Source organism: Prunus dulcis, chromosome 7 (genome assembly GCF_902201215.1).
Source record: "Prunus dulcis chromosome 7, ALMONDv2, whole genome shotgun sequence".
In the NCBI taxonomy this organism is placed as follows: domain Eukaryota; kingdom Viridiplantae; phylum Streptophyta; class Magnoliopsida; order Rosales; family Rosaceae; genus Prunus; species Prunus dulcis.
Window position 1 is genome coordinate 16,836,516 of NC_047656.1, and position 16,722 is coordinate 16,853,237.

Sequence of the window (16,722 nt, forward strand, 5' to 3'; positions counted from 1 at the left end):
TTGGTCTACCAAAAAAAGGAAAAAGCCAAAGGCTCAGGGTCCACCGTGACTTGAAGAAATCGACCCATATATGGACGGATGCCAAAAGAGGTTGAGGGGACAGCTAAATTATGGCCAACATAAGTTGTAATGGTTAAAGATTAGACATATTAATCACAATTTGTTTAATAATTAATCTCCACAATAGTAGTTGATATGAAATTGCCTTTACAAAAACCAAAAGGGAAATGAACGTGGGACCACTTTATGAATAGTAGAAGAAAATGTCAAAATAATAAAGTGAAGGCAAATTCGCCGTCTGTGGGAATCGAACCCACGACCACGTGGTTAAAAGCCACGCGCTCTACCAGCTGAGCTAAGACGGCTTGCTTGTTCTCATTCAGTTTGTTTGTCTTCTTAATGGCATCTTTCGAGCAGCAACAAAAACTTTTTGGGTTTTGTCGGTCGGGCTGATAGTGGGGAATTGTATTGGGCTTGGGCCCTACAAGGGAAGAAGAATTAGGTCAGGTGAGATTGGCCCATCCTACAGTCACGGGGCACACTGGGCTAATGACCCATCATAATATATGGTCAGACAGACGAGTGGTAGGGAAGAGGAGCAACTTCATTTTGGACATTTTCTTTTACTTTACTTTTTGATTCAATCAGGGTTAGGCTTTTTTACTTGTCAATTGAATGTGTTTTTGGGCAGTGTTATTCCAAAGTTCAGTTTGTAAATTTATTTTTCTCAATTCGTGTTTGTTTATTTGTACACTATCCTTATCCTAGAGTGAATGAATAGGTGCAATTCTTTCTGATGGTGTTTTCGGGCTCAACTCAAAAGTTGATTGGTGCCAATGCCAAAAAAGGCAAAGGGTAGTTTTAATTTGTAGTAAGTAGTAAAAAAGAAAAAAGAGGGATTGAACAACATATGTTAATTAATAATCTAAAGCACATCAATGTCGTTTTTTCAGATCGCGCTATTATCTCGGTTCCGTTATTTCCGTCTTCATCTTCGTGAAGCTACTGAAATTTGGTTTTGTTGCAAGTGCTGCTGAACCTTAACTAAAACTTTTTCAAGTTCGAAAATCCAAACACAAACATGAAACCGTATAATTAAAGCGTTATCTATATACTATATATACTAGGAATGCAGATGGGATTAAGTTAATTCTTGTTTTTAGATCATGGCTGGGGTTATCTTGTTATATAAGAAATTTAGGCTTGATCAATCTACTTTTCTGAATGGCTTAATTTTATTATTTAAGCAATGATTGAACACAGGAAACCAAAAAAAAAAATTGAAAATTGAAAAATGTAGTAAGTAGTTAAAAAGAAAAAAGAGGGGTTGAACAACATATGTCACTTATATTAACAAACAATAAAAGAATCCAAAAAGGAAAAACACTACCTACGGGAATCGAACAGACCAACAAAGGCTAAAAACCAACATGCCGCACCAGCTAAGCTAAGAGGGTTTGTTTGTCTTAATGTCTTTTGGTTTTTTTATTTATCCCATCAAAGTGTCTAAACAGTATATATACGTTCAGGTTATTAATAATATTAATCTGAAAATCTAAAACACATCCTTCCGCTTTTTCAGATTCTTTTTGCGCTCTTTTCCATCGTCGTCTTCTTCGCGAAATCTAGGTTTGTTGCAGGTACTCTCTCATTTTCTTAGCTATTCTTATTGTGACTCACTTCTGCAACTTTTCATTTTCTTACGTTTCGTCAATCTAAATTTCATTCTCAGTTCTCCAATTTCTTAACTTAGAACACTGAAATTCCCAAATTTTGTGGATTTCCGATTTTAGAAATTCTTGCTATTCTAATTGTAATTGCCTTGTAGTAAGTAGTTAAAAAGAAAAAAGAGGGGTTGAACAACATATGTCACTTATATTAACAAACAATAAAAGAACCCAAAAAGGAAAAACACTACCTACGGGAATCGAACAGACCAACAAAGGCTAAAAACCAACATGCCGCACCAGCTAAGCTAAGTGGGTTTGTTTGTCTTAATGTCTTTTGGTTTTTTTATTTATCCCATCAAAGTGTCTAAACAGTATATATACGTTCAGGTTATTAATAATATTAATCTGAAAATCTAAAACACATCCTTCCGCTTTTTCAGATTCTTTTTGCGCTCTTTTCCATCGTCGTCTTCTTCGCGAAATCTAGGTTTGTTGCAGGTACTCTCTCATTTTCTTAGCTATTCTTATTGTGACTCACTTCTGCAACTTTTCATTTTCTTACGTTTCGTCAATCTAAATTTCATTCTCAGTTCTCCAATTTCTTAACTTAGAACACTGAAATTCTCAAATTTTGTGGATTTCCGATTTTAGAAATTCTTGCTATTCTAATTGTAATTGCCTTGTAGTAAGTAGTTAAAAAGAAAAAAGAGGGGTTGAACAACATATGGCACTTATATTAACAAACAATAAAAGAACCCAAAAAGGAAAAACACTACCCATGGGAATCGAACAGACCAACAAAGGCTAAAAACCAACATGTCGCACCAGCTAAGCTAAGTTGGTTTGTTTGTCTTAATGTCTTTTGTTTTTTTATTTATCCCATCAAAGTGTCTAAACAGTATATATACGTTAAGGTTATTAATAATATTAATCTGAAAATCTAAAACACATCCTTCCGCTTTTTCAGATTCTTTTTGCGCTCTTTTCCATCGTCGTCTTCTTCGCGGAATCTAGGTTTGTTGCAGGTACTCTCTCATTTTCTTAGCTATTCTTATTGTGACTCACTTCTGCAACTTTTCATTTTCTTACGTTTCGTCAATCTAAATTTCATTCTCAGTTCTCCAATTTCTTAACTTAGAACACTGAAATTCCCAAATTTTGTGGATTTCCGATTTTAGAAATTCTTGCTATTCTAATTGTAATTGCCTTGTAGTAAGTAGTTAAAAAGAAAAAAGAGGGGTTGAACAACATATGTCACTTATATTAACAAACAATAAAAGAACCCAAAAAGGAAAAACACTACCTATGGGAATCGAACAGACCAACAAAGGCTAAAAACCAACATGCAGCACCAGCTAAGCTAAGTGGGTTTGTTTGTCTTAATGTCTTTTGTTTTTTTATTTATACCATCAAAGTGTCTAAACAGTATATATACGTTAAGGTTATTAATAATATTAATCTGAAAATCTAAAACACATCCTTCCGCTTTTTCAGATTCTTTCGCGCTCTTTTCCATCGTCGTCTTCTTCGCGAAATCTGGGTTTGTTGCAGGTACTCTCTCATTTTCTTAGCTATTCTTATTGTGACTCACTTCTGCAACTTTTCATTTCCTTACGTTTCGTCAATCTAAATTTCATTCTCAGTTCTCCAATTTCTTAACTTAGAACATTGAAATTCCCAAATTTTGTGGATTTCCGATTTTAGAAATTCTTGCTATTCTAATTGTAATTGCCTTCAATATATGAAGTTCTTGCATGCTTTCCAGCTTCTAACACTAAAATCCTCCAAAATCCCTAGCTCTAATTGAATATTGATATGATACAGAGTTGTTTCAACAATCCTAAGGTTTTTCCAATACACAGAGTTGTTTCAATGACGTTTTTTTCCAGAGTTGTTTCTACTGTTCAAAATTTCCATAGTTCCTCATCATTTTTCGTTTTCTTATCCAAGATGTATTTCTCCTCTAAACTAGTCCAAGTTTGTTGCAGCTACAAAACCCAATCTTTGACTTGCTGTGGCTACATCAACAGCTCAGTTGAACCATTTACACAGAATGATGAAAAGGCACTATGATTCCCTGGAGGCCCTCCAACTGGAGCGGCAGAGTATGAGATTGTCCGATCCAAAAGCGATCACTGTAAGACAAATTCAGAATTCTACGTCTTCATTTAGGAGGCAACTGTGGGGTCGTTTCAGTGCTTTACTGGATAGGCACTTGGAGGAGAATGAAGTCAGACTCATTGTGAAATTACTCGAGCCAAACTCTGCTGCTGACTGGAATGTCATTGACTACTTGGTGAAGTATGTCTCGACACCATCAGAGGAACGGATCAACATTCCTGTTCCAGCAGCATATGTGATGAAGTCAGCCTCCCAATATGGTTTACAGGTTTTCAAAACCTGCTTCTTAGATCGGCTGAAGGCTCTTGGAAAATTTGTCACATCCTTGTTTGATTTGTTTCTCATGATATGCTTTTCCAAGTTTTTTTCCACCATATGGCCTGGCCATTCTAATAATGGTGCGGCCCGTGACAACCCTCCTTCTGCTGAGCCTGCCACTGCAAATTCTTCCACTGCAAATCCTGCCACTGCAATATCTCACAGCACAGACAACAAGAATAGGCGGTCTGCCAACAGTGATGATTTAAGTAAGGAATTTCCATTTTCTTTAGGGTTTTTCTTTTCTTTGGAGTAATGATTGTTAACAATAAATTAACTTTTTTGCATTATTTAGGTGCACAAATTGCAGCGAAGGGATTAAAGATGCCCTTGGAGAAGTGTGTTAATATTGGATGAATTGAGTTCACAATTAAGGTCAGTTCCTTTTTTGTATACATTGCTTTTATTAAATTCAGTGGGAGTGGAAATAATGTCAGTTGATTGTCCTTCATTAGCCTTTTATTTTCTTAAGCTATTTAGGTGTGACATCTTTCCAATATAAAAAATCACCAACAGCCACATAAACTGTGAAGAATTAAGAATGGAGAAAAAGAAAGACTAGAATTGGTTGAATATTTCTATTGTATTTCTCACTCTTGTGAAAACAGTATTGTTTATGTACAATTGAAAAAGGAATAATTTGGAATGGAATTAGTTAAAAAAAATATGGACATGATGACATGTGTATGATGGATATATGACTACCGTTTCCTTCTCTTATAGAATACTGCTGAGCTTGTGATTTTGTGAATTGGATCACATTGCTTTGTATTTGCTTCGACTGCACCTGCTGATGTATTGATGATCTGCATATGACAATGCAGGATGAAGTGTAAAGAATACAAACTAAAGAAACACCACTTGTCAATAATACATCCTTCCAAGGCACTACAATGTCAACCACAAACCTGCAACTGCCAATCAACCAAGCACATCCATCCTCTGTCTTTTCAAATGATTTCATTTTTCTTTTTGGTCAGAAAATGAATTCATTTTGGATTTTGAATTCTTGCATATATTTGTTGAATTCTTGAGCTGAGTTTTGTAAATTTGGATCTGTATTGCCTGGAAACACTTAGAGATCCGGCATGAGAATGTGCTTGATACAATACAAGTTACATTGCACTGATTAGGCTTTTCTGCTTAGCGAAACAGAGTCATTGTCGAACACTTAGGTCCTTCAAACCACTGATGGAGCTATATTTCTCAGCCCTGTTGATGGAGATATTGGTTTGGTCAAAATGGAGATATTGGTTTCTTCAATTGTGTTGAAGATGGCATACATACAATAATCTTTAGAACTTGGCATTTGATAATAGAGTTAGGGGAGCTTTTGTTATCCTTTATTTCTTTTTCTTATTACATCTAAGTCCCCCTCCTCTTCTTCTTCATTTGGTATTAATATGTTGATTGTATAGTTAAGCAGTGACAGTGAGTGGTGGGATTAGATCATGACTCTGGTTATTTTGTTGTGTTCTGTAAGGGGTAAATAAAGGTTAGTCAAAATGGCTAATCTACAAGAAGATCTCCCAATCATCTTGGTCTTGTACTCCTTTTTACAAGTCGAAAAGTGGTAGTGATGTCTCATGGGCTACTGTCCAATCATCTTGCAGCTCCAAATTTTAATCATTTGGGGTAACAAGAAAACGTAGGAATGAATGCATTGAATGTGATCTCAAATCAAACCAAAACTATCAGATGTTCTAGTTGGTCATCTGTGTCACATATTTAAATTTCTGAGTGTTGAGTGATTTCGTATCAGTTTCTTAAGGGATGATGTAGAGAAATCTTCATCATTTGCTGTACTTTATCCTTGCACAGTTGAATGGTGATCATGAAATATTTATCTTCTTTCTTTCACTCCACGAGATAAGCTGCAGATATATCCATATACGTATCCTTGAAAGTTTCTTTCATGATTTTGGGATAGTCATTAATTCTAGACTGAAAGAAGATTGGAAGTTTCTTCTTTTTTGCTTTCTTTCCTTGTACAAGGCTTTTAGATTCTTTCAACCTGACTTACCAGAAAGATTTGATAGTTTCACATGAGGAGCTTGCTCCTGGACGCACCATTCATTCAAAAGGAAAAGGTAGATGCATGAAGCAATGATACTTTACCAGCGCTCCGCCTACAACCTAAAATGTCATTTGATGCCCACTTCGGAAAGCCCTGTTTGCCATGCATTTACATCCATCTCCTGTCCAAAATCAGTCTAGCATGCAAATTTCATTCTTTCAACAAATCCCAATTACACAATGAATAAGAGCAGCACATCCCTAATTTAGCCGATCGAATCCTCACAACAAAGAAATCAGTAAAATTCTGAACTCCAATTGATATTGCTAATTTCTATTTCCAGCATTCAAGAGATACTATGAACACACAACAATTAACTACATGTTAAATCAAAACAATTCTCAACCCAATTGCTGAGGAGCCTATGTTTATATCCTAAAAGAATCAGTTTGGTTTCATGACTCGCACAATCAATTTGATTGCTGAATCTTTTCATCAGTTTCATGCCAAATGTCTTCACTTTCTCCGCTGTCTTCCGAGTCAGCTAGACGGTCCAAAAAAGCATCAAGGTACCAGGGGCAACGCTCATTCCAATCACCCCTGTTGGCATAGGCTCGCCACTTTTGGTCAGCTATCATTTCAGGGGAGAGACCCCATTCTACCAGTTCTTCCTCACTGTGATGGATTGCTATGCTGTATTCTCCGCCCTTTGCTAATTGCATCACTCGAAATTCGCAATTTCCAAGATTGTTTAGGTGCTCGAATTGCTCAACCGTCCACTTGAACCACTTTATTAGGAAGACGTGTGACGTTAATCCGTGTGATATTATTATAAGATTGAGGTCATGGCAAGGGTCATGGCGAAGCCTGTTCATGTCTATGTCCCTCCATAATGATTCAAGAAAACCTGCAATTATCTTTATTAAATTGGACTTCCATGCCATCCACCACTTTCTGTTTCTAGCCATGGATCATTACCTCTTCTTCAATAACCTCTTCACTATGTGTAAAGCACTACTTCAATCATCATTAGACATTTGGGCAATACTTTTTGGTTCCAAAGAAAAGCATTATTAAATCATAGAATGCAATTTCCAAATGGAAAGCCTCTTTCTAAATATCCAGAGGTACTAAAACGTCAAGCCAAGCTTAAACATATTTAAGATTCAACCTCAAACCCTGCTTATCTCAACTCAGCTCACAACTTAGCATCACCACAATTCATATTTCTTGTGGAATATAATGAAAGGTTTCAAAATATTTATTTTCTTGCTGGGGTATATTTAGCTCTGTCATTAAAGATATTATGGGAAGCAAAGCAAAGAATGTCCCTGAGAAGGAAACTGAAATACTAACGGCCATGGATGAAGATGAGTTAGGCCTAGGTAAGCATATAAATTGACTGAGAGACTGATATCATTTAACATCCTAAGTGATCATGAAACCTATTTCTTGTGGAATATAATGAAAGGTCTCAAAAAAAGTAAAGGCTATGTGACGTGAGTGCGCCTTTAATATCAACCTTTGGGCCGCATATGGCCTGGTTGGAAAGAAGTCGAGGTTCCACCCCATGAAAGTTGTATAATAGTAATTGAAACTCAAACAAAGTTACTAAGTCATCCCTTTATGAACGTGCAAGACAATAGATTAAATTAAATTAAATAACAATTTACAACTCCAACTTACACATCTCTGTCAATTAAACACTCAAAATGCTATGTCCTTGATTTTGTTGTTTCCAAAATTTGCCGCTTACACAGTCGCCTTTTAACTAAATTGCCATATGTCTTCAAGGAAATCAGGCTTCTAGTGTAACTGAAGATCCTCAGTATCGGAGGCAATCGCCGCTGCCTTTTCAAGAGTTGATAATAAAGGTGATCATAACTGAAGATGCTTGGGAATAATGTTTCAGCTTTGATGTATTTTATGGAATTATATCTTGCGTCCCAAAAGTAAAACATAGGAGGATTTTTTCTAGTGAAAAATATGCCATGTTCCCATTCACCACAAGTCTGAATTGATCCACGTCCACGCCCATCATGAGAAAACACTTTGTTGTCAATTTTGTAATTTAGAGTCCACTCTCTTGCTTCATAACTTTTTAGCACCCATATCTCAAGAGACAAATTCCCAGATAACAGAATGGTCAAACGTCCTCTGAAGTTAAGTAAATTCACGGCACACAAACTACTAGCAAAACCTTGTGATGAATTAGGACAAGGGGTCCAAAAAAATTCATCTTTCATGAAATTGAAAGAAATAATATGCTCGGGGTCTTCTAAACCTGCGGCATAATAAGTCCACCAATGCATGTATCCATATGCAGATGTATTCTTGGTACTGAACTCACATTGAGGAACTGAGTGTATTTGTCGCCAAGTTGATGATCTTGTGCCCAATGTATAGACATAAGCCGCGTATCCGAATGGTGCACTTTGAGCAATGCAAACAATCTTGTGTGTGTTTGTTATACTGTCAAATCCCATGCCGTACCACTTTCTTCTGTCGATTGGAATGAGCTCACACAACGGGAGCTCTAGAACTTCTCCTCTCAAAGGATTGACCAATAAGGATGGAACTCCAAATTGTTTAAAGCAAAACAAGTTGCAAAAAACAAAATCTACTTCGTAATAATCAAACTTGGAAAAGATCTTTGTACTAGTGTCTTCATTTTTGTTCAAGCGGTGCTTGTCAATATTGTACTCCAATGATTGCAAGGCAGTTAAGTGCTTCTCATCCTCAAAGGACCAAATCTGAACAAGAAGCATAAGTTGAGCAGCTTCAACAGCAGTAGCAGAATTATGTAAACGTCGAGTGTGCAGCGTGGCAAAAAATGGGTCATCAACTAGGTTTGAAGAGGTATTTGATAAGCCACGGATGTCAAAAAGCGATTTTGTCGGCAGCCTCATAAGGATGTCGAAGATGATCTCGTTGGGTAGGTCTATTAAGGTTGACTTGTCGTTTCTCTGAGCATTCGGCTCCTCTAATCCTGCTAATGAAACAAATAATTTTAGTATATATATATATATATATAAGATATCATTCTCGCACCCATCTAAATTATATTCAAAGGCTTCTCATCGTCATCATGATAGAAACAATATGGTTAACACAAAATTATATTATTTACCCAAATAACAAACACGAACAAATATCACATTTGATGTCATATAGTTACATCTTCAAGTAAATTAAATTGTAACAAAGCAAGCAACAAGACTTAGCTTTTGTCGAAATGATTGAACGATGTGGAATCAAATTTGATAGAAGGTCGATGTATCCAAATAAAAAGTTTCTTTCACAAGTTGTTGTATCGAAATATTTTCTTCCAAACCAGAAATCACCCAGGATTCCCTTCATCTCAGTTTCAGCGATTGATACTTTGAGATAAGAAATAATAACAAGATTTGGTACTGCTGATATATATAGTGCAAGTTCTAGCCTTCTCCTTTTGCTATCTGGAATAGAGAAAAGGACAGGTGAAAAAGATGGAAAACGTTTAGGGAGAACCTAGGTTCCAATGAAAGTCGTATATAAATAGGAAAGAGCCAATTTATAAATAAATAAACAAAATTTAAATTCAAATTAGGAGGACAAATGGGATGGGAGCCCAACTATTTAACCGCCTCAGCCACATTTGTCTCGGGATGGCCCAATTGTCTTTCTTTTTAATATATATTTATATATTCATTTAATATTTTCCAAAAACTTTTAGATATCTCAAGGTAACATTGGAACATGTGAAATTCCACTTGTCAAGATTTCCAATTTTTCATTAGAATTGAATGTTGTCATAGCCTTAGATTTTAAATTTTTTTACATTGAAGGTTAAATTAATATAATTTATTTATCTTAAATGATAATAAAAAAAGTTAACCAAAAAAATTTTAATTTTTTTAATATGAAAAAATTGAATTTACCATATTATTCTCATTTAATTAATAATTTTAATTCTTAATATTTAGATTAACTAAAGATATTTTTTGGTATTTTGAATGTTTCGTCATTCTTTGCCTTTCGCTTATATATATATATATATATAATAATCATAATTTGTTTAATAATCAAGTGCTCTACCAACTAAGCTAAGATGAGTTAGACCTAAGTAATCAACTAAATTGACTTATATCATTTAACATCCTCAGTGATCATGAAACATGAATGATCTTATGTAATGTCAATCACGATGATCACATATCGTATAACAGTAATTCATACTCAAATAGAGTTACTGAGTCCTATCCCCATGAAAGTTGCAAGACAGTAGATTAAATAAAATAAAATAAAAATTCGCAACTCCATCTTATTACTTGCACACATATCGACCAAAAGAAAAAAGCTTATTTGCGCACAAGATTAAAATGCCATGTCCTTGATTTTGTTGTTTCCATGATTTGCCGCCTGCGCACTTGTCTTTTAACTAAATTGTCATATGTCTTTAAGGAAATCAGGCTTTTAGTATAACTGAAGATCCTCAGCAATAGAGGCAATCCCCGCAGGCTTTTAAAGAGTTGATAATAAAGATGATCATAACTGAAGATGCTTGGGAATAATGTTTCAGCTTTAATGTATTTTATGGATTTATATCTTGCGTCCCAAAAGTAAAACATAGGAGGATTTTCTTAAGTGAAAAATGTGCTATGTTTCCATTCACCACAACTGTGAATTGATCTAACCTTATCCCCATCATGATGAGGAAATGTTTTGTGGTCAATTTTATAATCTAACAGTCACTTTTTCTCTTGGTAACTTTTTAGCACTCATATCCCTTAGTTAGTCATTGTCCCTTACTGAGCAATGAGATTAAATTTTGTCATATGTGGAAAAAAATTCATCAGGCATTTTGTGAAAGGGCAATTGGTTCGACACATACGGAAAGGACATAATTTAGTAGGTGAAAAATTCTTAATAAAGAGTTGGCGAAATGGAGAAATGCCTTGGCAAAAGCGATGGACAACCATAGAAATGGAGAAAACTTTAGCAGTGAGGTAAATTATTCGTCATTTTCGTTTTATTAATTTCTATGTCATATTAATTTTTATTTAAATGTTTCTTGCAATTTATATATTTTGTTATTATTTATTTATTTATTTTTTTTTTTTACATTATGCATTGCCAATATTTTTTAAAGTTTCTTGCATTTCCATTTTTTTTTAAATAGATTATGCAAGCATAAATGTGGTTTGGTGCTATTGGGCAAGGCAAAAAAAGTTTTAATCATACTCATTGTTGGGAGGTGGTGAAGAATTGTAAGAGATTCCAAATTATTCCAATGGGTCCGACGGTAGTGTTGAACAAGGCGCCACTCCATGAGATACCGGCATCGGATTCACCTATAGATTCCTCGATGAGTCAAGACTCACCCCTCGAAAGGGAGCCATGGCCTATTGGAAGGAAGGCGGCGAAGGCGAAGAGAGGGAGTAATTCGAGCAAGAATGCATCTAAATTTTTGGAGGAACTTTCAAAGCGCCAAACCATGAGAATTGAAATGGACTTGAAACAACAAGAGCACGATATGGCTATTCAACTAGAATATTCAAAAGAAAGGGAGTATGTACGCAAAGAAATGGAGTATGTACGCGAACAAAACATTGGAAAAAAAAATCGGGAAACCATGGCCATGGATACAAGACATATGTCCCCTGAAACAAAACAATTTTGGAAGCTAGAAAGAAGGGATGTTATGAGACGAAGACTTTTTCATGACGATGGACCTAGCAACACGGATTGGTTAAATGATGAAAACCACTAAAATAGTTTGCTTGCCTTTCATGTCTTAGTTTACTTGCCTTTCATTTCATTGTATTTTTTGTGTTGTTTAATTCATGTATTTTATTTTATTAGTTGTATTGATTTTCTTTTAGTGAATAAAGAAAATATTCAACAAACTTCCTTTTTATTCAAAACATTCCATACATAAAAAGCAAACCACAACCAAAGCATAAAAAATAAACAACCCACAACTAACGCATAAAAAAAATAAAGCATAACTAAAAATACAACATAAACGTAATAAATTAAAAAAAAACATCTTCACTTCACTTCATTCACCTTCATTGCTTTTCACTGCCCATAATTGCTCCATCAAGTCAACTTGACCAACATGTCCATAATCTTCGGCAGTTCTGCTTTTTACCAACATGTCGTCAACGTAAACCTCCATGATGTTGCCGATGTATCCGGTGAAGATTTTGCTGACAAGCCTTTGATATGTTGCCCCCGCGTTCTTCAGGCCGAACGGCATGACATTATAACAGTACAATCCTTTATCCGTTATGAAGGCGGTGAGTTCGCTGTCGGAAGGGTGCATGAATATCTGATTGTATCCGGAATAGGCGTCCATGAAGCTGAGCAGTTCGTGGCCGGCTGTAGCGTCCACAAGCTGGTCTATCTGTGGCAACGGAAAGCTGTCCTTCGGGCAGGCCTTGTTGAGATCGGTATAGTCTTGGCACATTCGCCACCCGCCTTTAGCCTTTCGCACCATTACGGAATTTGCCAGCCATACCGGATACGTAGCCTTCCTGATGAAGCCGATGGTTTGAAGTTTGTCAACCTCAGTACGCATGGCTTCGTATCGTTTGGCATCGTACGATCAGCGCTTCTGCCTAACGGGCTTATAAGCGGGGGAAATGCTGAGTTTATGGCTGATGACCTCTGGGGCGATGCCGGGCATATCTCCGTACGACCATGCAGACACTTCCGAATGGTGCCGCAAGAAATTTATGAATTACGTTCGGAGGTCAGGAGTGAGTCTTATGCCGATTATAACCTGACGATCGGGCTGTTCATTGCTCAAGGTTACCGTCTCCAATTCCTCGGCGGGTTGTGTGTGAGGGGTCGGGGACTCATCTCTTGGGTCGTCAACTGGTCCCGTACCATTCGGTACCCCCTGTACAGACATGGTCTCGTCGGGGAGTTTGAAAGAGGTTGACTTGAGGGCCGTGGCGTAGCAAGTTCGCGCGCTTAGTTGATTTCCTCGGACAGCTCCCGTGCCGTTGGGGGTCGGGAACTTCATCAATAGCATGTGGGGCGAAAGATGCGCCTTAACCCTCGTGAGTGCCGTTCGCCCAACGATGACGTTGTATGCTGTCGGGCAGTCAACGATGAGGAACTGATCGTATGTCGTTGTTTTTCTTGGTGCGGTTCTGAAGGTAATTGGCAGTTTTACACTACCGATCGGTTGGACCAGGTCCCCAGAGAAACTTAACAAAGGTGTCAACTGCCGGTTGACCTGGTTGTCGTTGATTCCCATTTCTCGGAAAGCTTCGGAGAAAATCACCCTTACGGAACTCCCGGTATCGATCAGTACTCAACCTACATCGTAGTCAGCAATTTCTGCTCGGATGATCATCGGGTCGTCGTGGGGATAAAGGATTCCCTCTTCCTCCTCTTCGCAAAATGTGATCGGTTCCCAATGAAATTTTGGTACTTCCTGGTGCCGATTCACCTCTATGTCGAATACCTGAGGAAACTGCGCGGCGCGCACATATTGCTTCATTGACCGGTTGCTCATTCCCGCAATGGTTGAGCCACCGCTGATAGTGCTTATCATGTTTATCTGTCGAGTTGGGTTCGGGACCGGCGCCGGTGGCTGCCGGGCGATATACTGATCTAGCCTCCCTTCTCTGATCAACCGTTCGACAATCTTTCTCAGGCTTATACAGTCTTCCGTATTATGGCTGTTGTGCTGATGGTATCGACATAATTTACCGGTATCCTGGTTGTCTTGCCGATTGGGTCTTCGCTGGTTCGATTTCGGTGTTATTTCTTGTTCGTTCATCAGAACGGCCTCATAAGTGGTGTTCAGTAGGGTAAAGACTTCGTTGCCGTGGTCACGATTTGGCAGGGGAGCTCAGTTGTCGTTGCGACTGTACCGCCTTTTTCCCTTCTTCGGCTGGCCTCTTCGATCGGCACGGTTGTCTTTCCTCTGATGACCTGCCGAATATGAGTCGGCCCACTCGTAGGATGGCGCCTTTGCCGGATAAGCATTTGGTTCTGTATCCTCTCGGCGTGCCGAAACACTGGGTTTCAAGTTGAAGTATTCGGCTTTGGCGTGGACTACTGCCTGCTTCATCAGTTCGTCGTACGTGCACCAGTTGCTGCTGTGTACCAGGTATCGGAAGTGCGAGGACTGAAGGCCACTCTTGAAGGCGCCGTAGGTTGCCCTATCTTCTGTTTCCGGACACCTTGAGTATTCGTGACTGAAGCGGGCCGCGTATTGTCTCAATGGTTCGTCGTCCCGTTGCCGAATCATGTAGAGATCATCGGCAGAGTACAGACGGTCCGTTTGGATCATGAAGTGATTAAGGAAAATTTGCTTCAACTCGTCGAAGGAATCTACCGTTTCCGGCTCCAACCGGTAGAACCAGTTCAGGGCTGCTTCGGTAAGGGAAGACGGGAATAGCAGGCACTGCCCTTCATCGCTCAGGCCCTTGCATCCAATGGCGGACTGAAATGAGTGAAGGTGTGTTAAGGGGTCCTCGGTTCCGGTATAGAACGGTATACGCAGCTGCTGCACTTTCCTATCCTGCCGAGAACAAGGTCTCTGCTTGGGATTTCCTCGGAACCATAGTCTTCCGAGCGTCTTCGCGGGCTTACTGAATTATCCCCCGAGTATCAAGAAGGCGTTGCCGAACGGTAGGTGGAAGCTTGCGTCTTGGAAGGGATGTATTCGGACGCCGACTCTTCTGCGGAGTCCAGCCCTCTGACCCTCCGAATAGGCGACTTGCTTCCTAAGGCGTTCATCCGTGATCCCCTTAGTTGAGCGTTAATCCTGATCGGAGACCTCCGTCTCTCTGCTTCCCGATCGTTGATCCGAAGTCGGCAATCGGAGTAGACTTTCTTTGGGATGTGTGGTTGATCCCTGGGTGTCGGCACCACCAACTGTTTGGAAGGCGCGAGCGTTGCCCTCGCTACCTTTCCGTATTTCCTCTTCCTATGGGGGGTCTGCAAGCTCTGGGAAGAGTGAGTTGTCTGGATGTTCTGCGTGTGCTGCTGGTGCAGCAGCTGCTGGGTTTCGTCCACTTTGGATGAAAGAAGGTGGTTGTGCTCCTGAATCCTCGCCATGTCCTTCCGTAGGGACGCGATTTGGACTACCAGCTCGGCTTCGGCGGTTGTTTGGGTTGAGGGGGCGTTTTCGAAGGGAGTGCATGGGGGTAGCGCTGGGCTAGCTCCGATTTCCCTTCCGAACGGTACCCCTTCTTCCGATAGGAACGCGGGTACCGAGGTGGTCCCCATGTGTCTTGGGGATAGTGGGTTGATGGTTTTTATTCGTTTCCCACAGACAACGCTAAACTGTTGATGCGAAAAAGTGATTCGGCACGTGTTTCGTCAACTTAGTGATATTATGCCTTCGGTAGGTGACTGCCCTCGGAAGGGTAAGTACCCGCAAAAAGGACACGTTCGGTAAGACCTTGGAGTACCGGTGTGGTACCGGCCGAAGGCTCTCCGATGCTTTAGTAAGTACGGTTTTAGTAATATTAGATGACAGATCAAGCGGTAGTAAAAGGGTCAAAATGGACGGCTTTGGTAGGTGCTATGCCGAAGGGTTTCTGTGATAAATATTGATCCTGTCCACGTGTTCGGTGGTCATAGACCGTTTATTTCCGGTATAAACATGCATGATATTTTGGCAGCTCTTGTCTTGGCAAGGAAAAAATGGTAAGCAAATTTATGGCCTTGAAAGGTCAGTAGTAGTACAACAATACTTAGATGGCATGACTTCTTTAACCTTTTAGAAGATGAACAATTTACTTACTTAGATAGCAAAGCTTTTGAAAATGTTGTCAACAACATTATTTCAATTGTCTCTGGCTGGATGTAGTGCAAGAATCAAATTTTGCTAAAATTGCAGAAAGCAAGAAAGTTGCAAGTATACCTTTTTGGCATCCCTGAAAAATTTGGTGTAGGAATGTAGCAGTGATTAAATGGTACTCCCTTTCATCCATTAATTACTTTATGCAATCCCAAAATGAAATTGTTCTATGTTAATTAAACAAAACATATTTATATGTGTTGAAATGAGCAGGGGAGATGCAAAGTATAAAAAATAAAAACTATCTGCGGGAATCGAACTAGAACAAAAGAGGAATTAAACCCAAGCGTCATACCAAGTGAGCCAAGTCGATTTGATTGTCCTATAGTCTTTTGTCATTTTATTTATTAGAATAAACGTCCCCCTAAACACTCTCGGCTTGTATATATACATTCGGCTTATTAATATTATCTAAAAATCTTAAACACAATTTCCCTATTCTTTCCCGCTCTTTCTCCGCTCCTCCATTTGCGGTCGTCTTCTTCGTAGTAACACACTGATCTGTTCGAGGTAAACTCTAATTTTTTATAGCTATTACAGTTCTCAATCTCTGAATTTTCATTTCCTTACCTGTTTTTGGGCTTCACAGACCTAAAATACTTATTAAAATTGAAATTATGTTTTTCCAATTCCAAATTTTCCTCGAATATTGATAGGCTGTATAGGTTTGACTAATGATTCTTGAAAGAACCCCATTGATATGGTTTCTAGAGAAACCCAGAGTTCTTCCAAGAATCCTTACCAAGTTTTGTTTCAGATTTCCATCTCCAGCTTCAAAAACC

General features: G+C 38.6%; 2 protein-coding genes and 1 non-coding gene across 3 annotated transcripts; all 3 read right to left on the bottom strand.

The window, feature by feature from the left end:
- Positions 1 to 292: 292 nt before the first annotated feature.
- TRNAK-UUU lies at positions 293 to 365 on the bottom strand. Its single transcript has one exon. It is a non-coding gene; the product is annotated as a tRNA-Lys (tRNA).
- A 6,231-nt stretch (positions 366 to 6,596) lies between these two features.
- On the bottom strand, positions 6,597 to 7,094 carry LOC117635485 (phosphoglycerate mutase-like protein AT74). Its single transcript, XM_034369796.1, has one exon. The coding sequence runs from the start codon at positions 7,092 to 7,094 to the stop codon at positions 6,597 to 6,599; it is 498 nt and encodes a 165-aa protein (XP_034225687.1).
- Positions 7,095 to 13,978: 6,884 nt separating this feature from the next.
- Positions 13,979 to 15,192, bottom strand: LOC117635486. Its single transcript, XM_034369797.1, has 2 exons — positions 14,758 to 15,192; positions 13,979 to 14,653 (listed from the first exon to the last, which is right to left on the bottom strand). Exons 1-2 carry the CDS (start codon positions 15,190 to 15,192, stop codon positions 13,979 to 13,981), a joined length of 1,110 nt encoding a protein of 369 aa, XP_034225688.1.
- Positions 15,193 to 16,722: the final 1,530 nt, after the last annotated feature.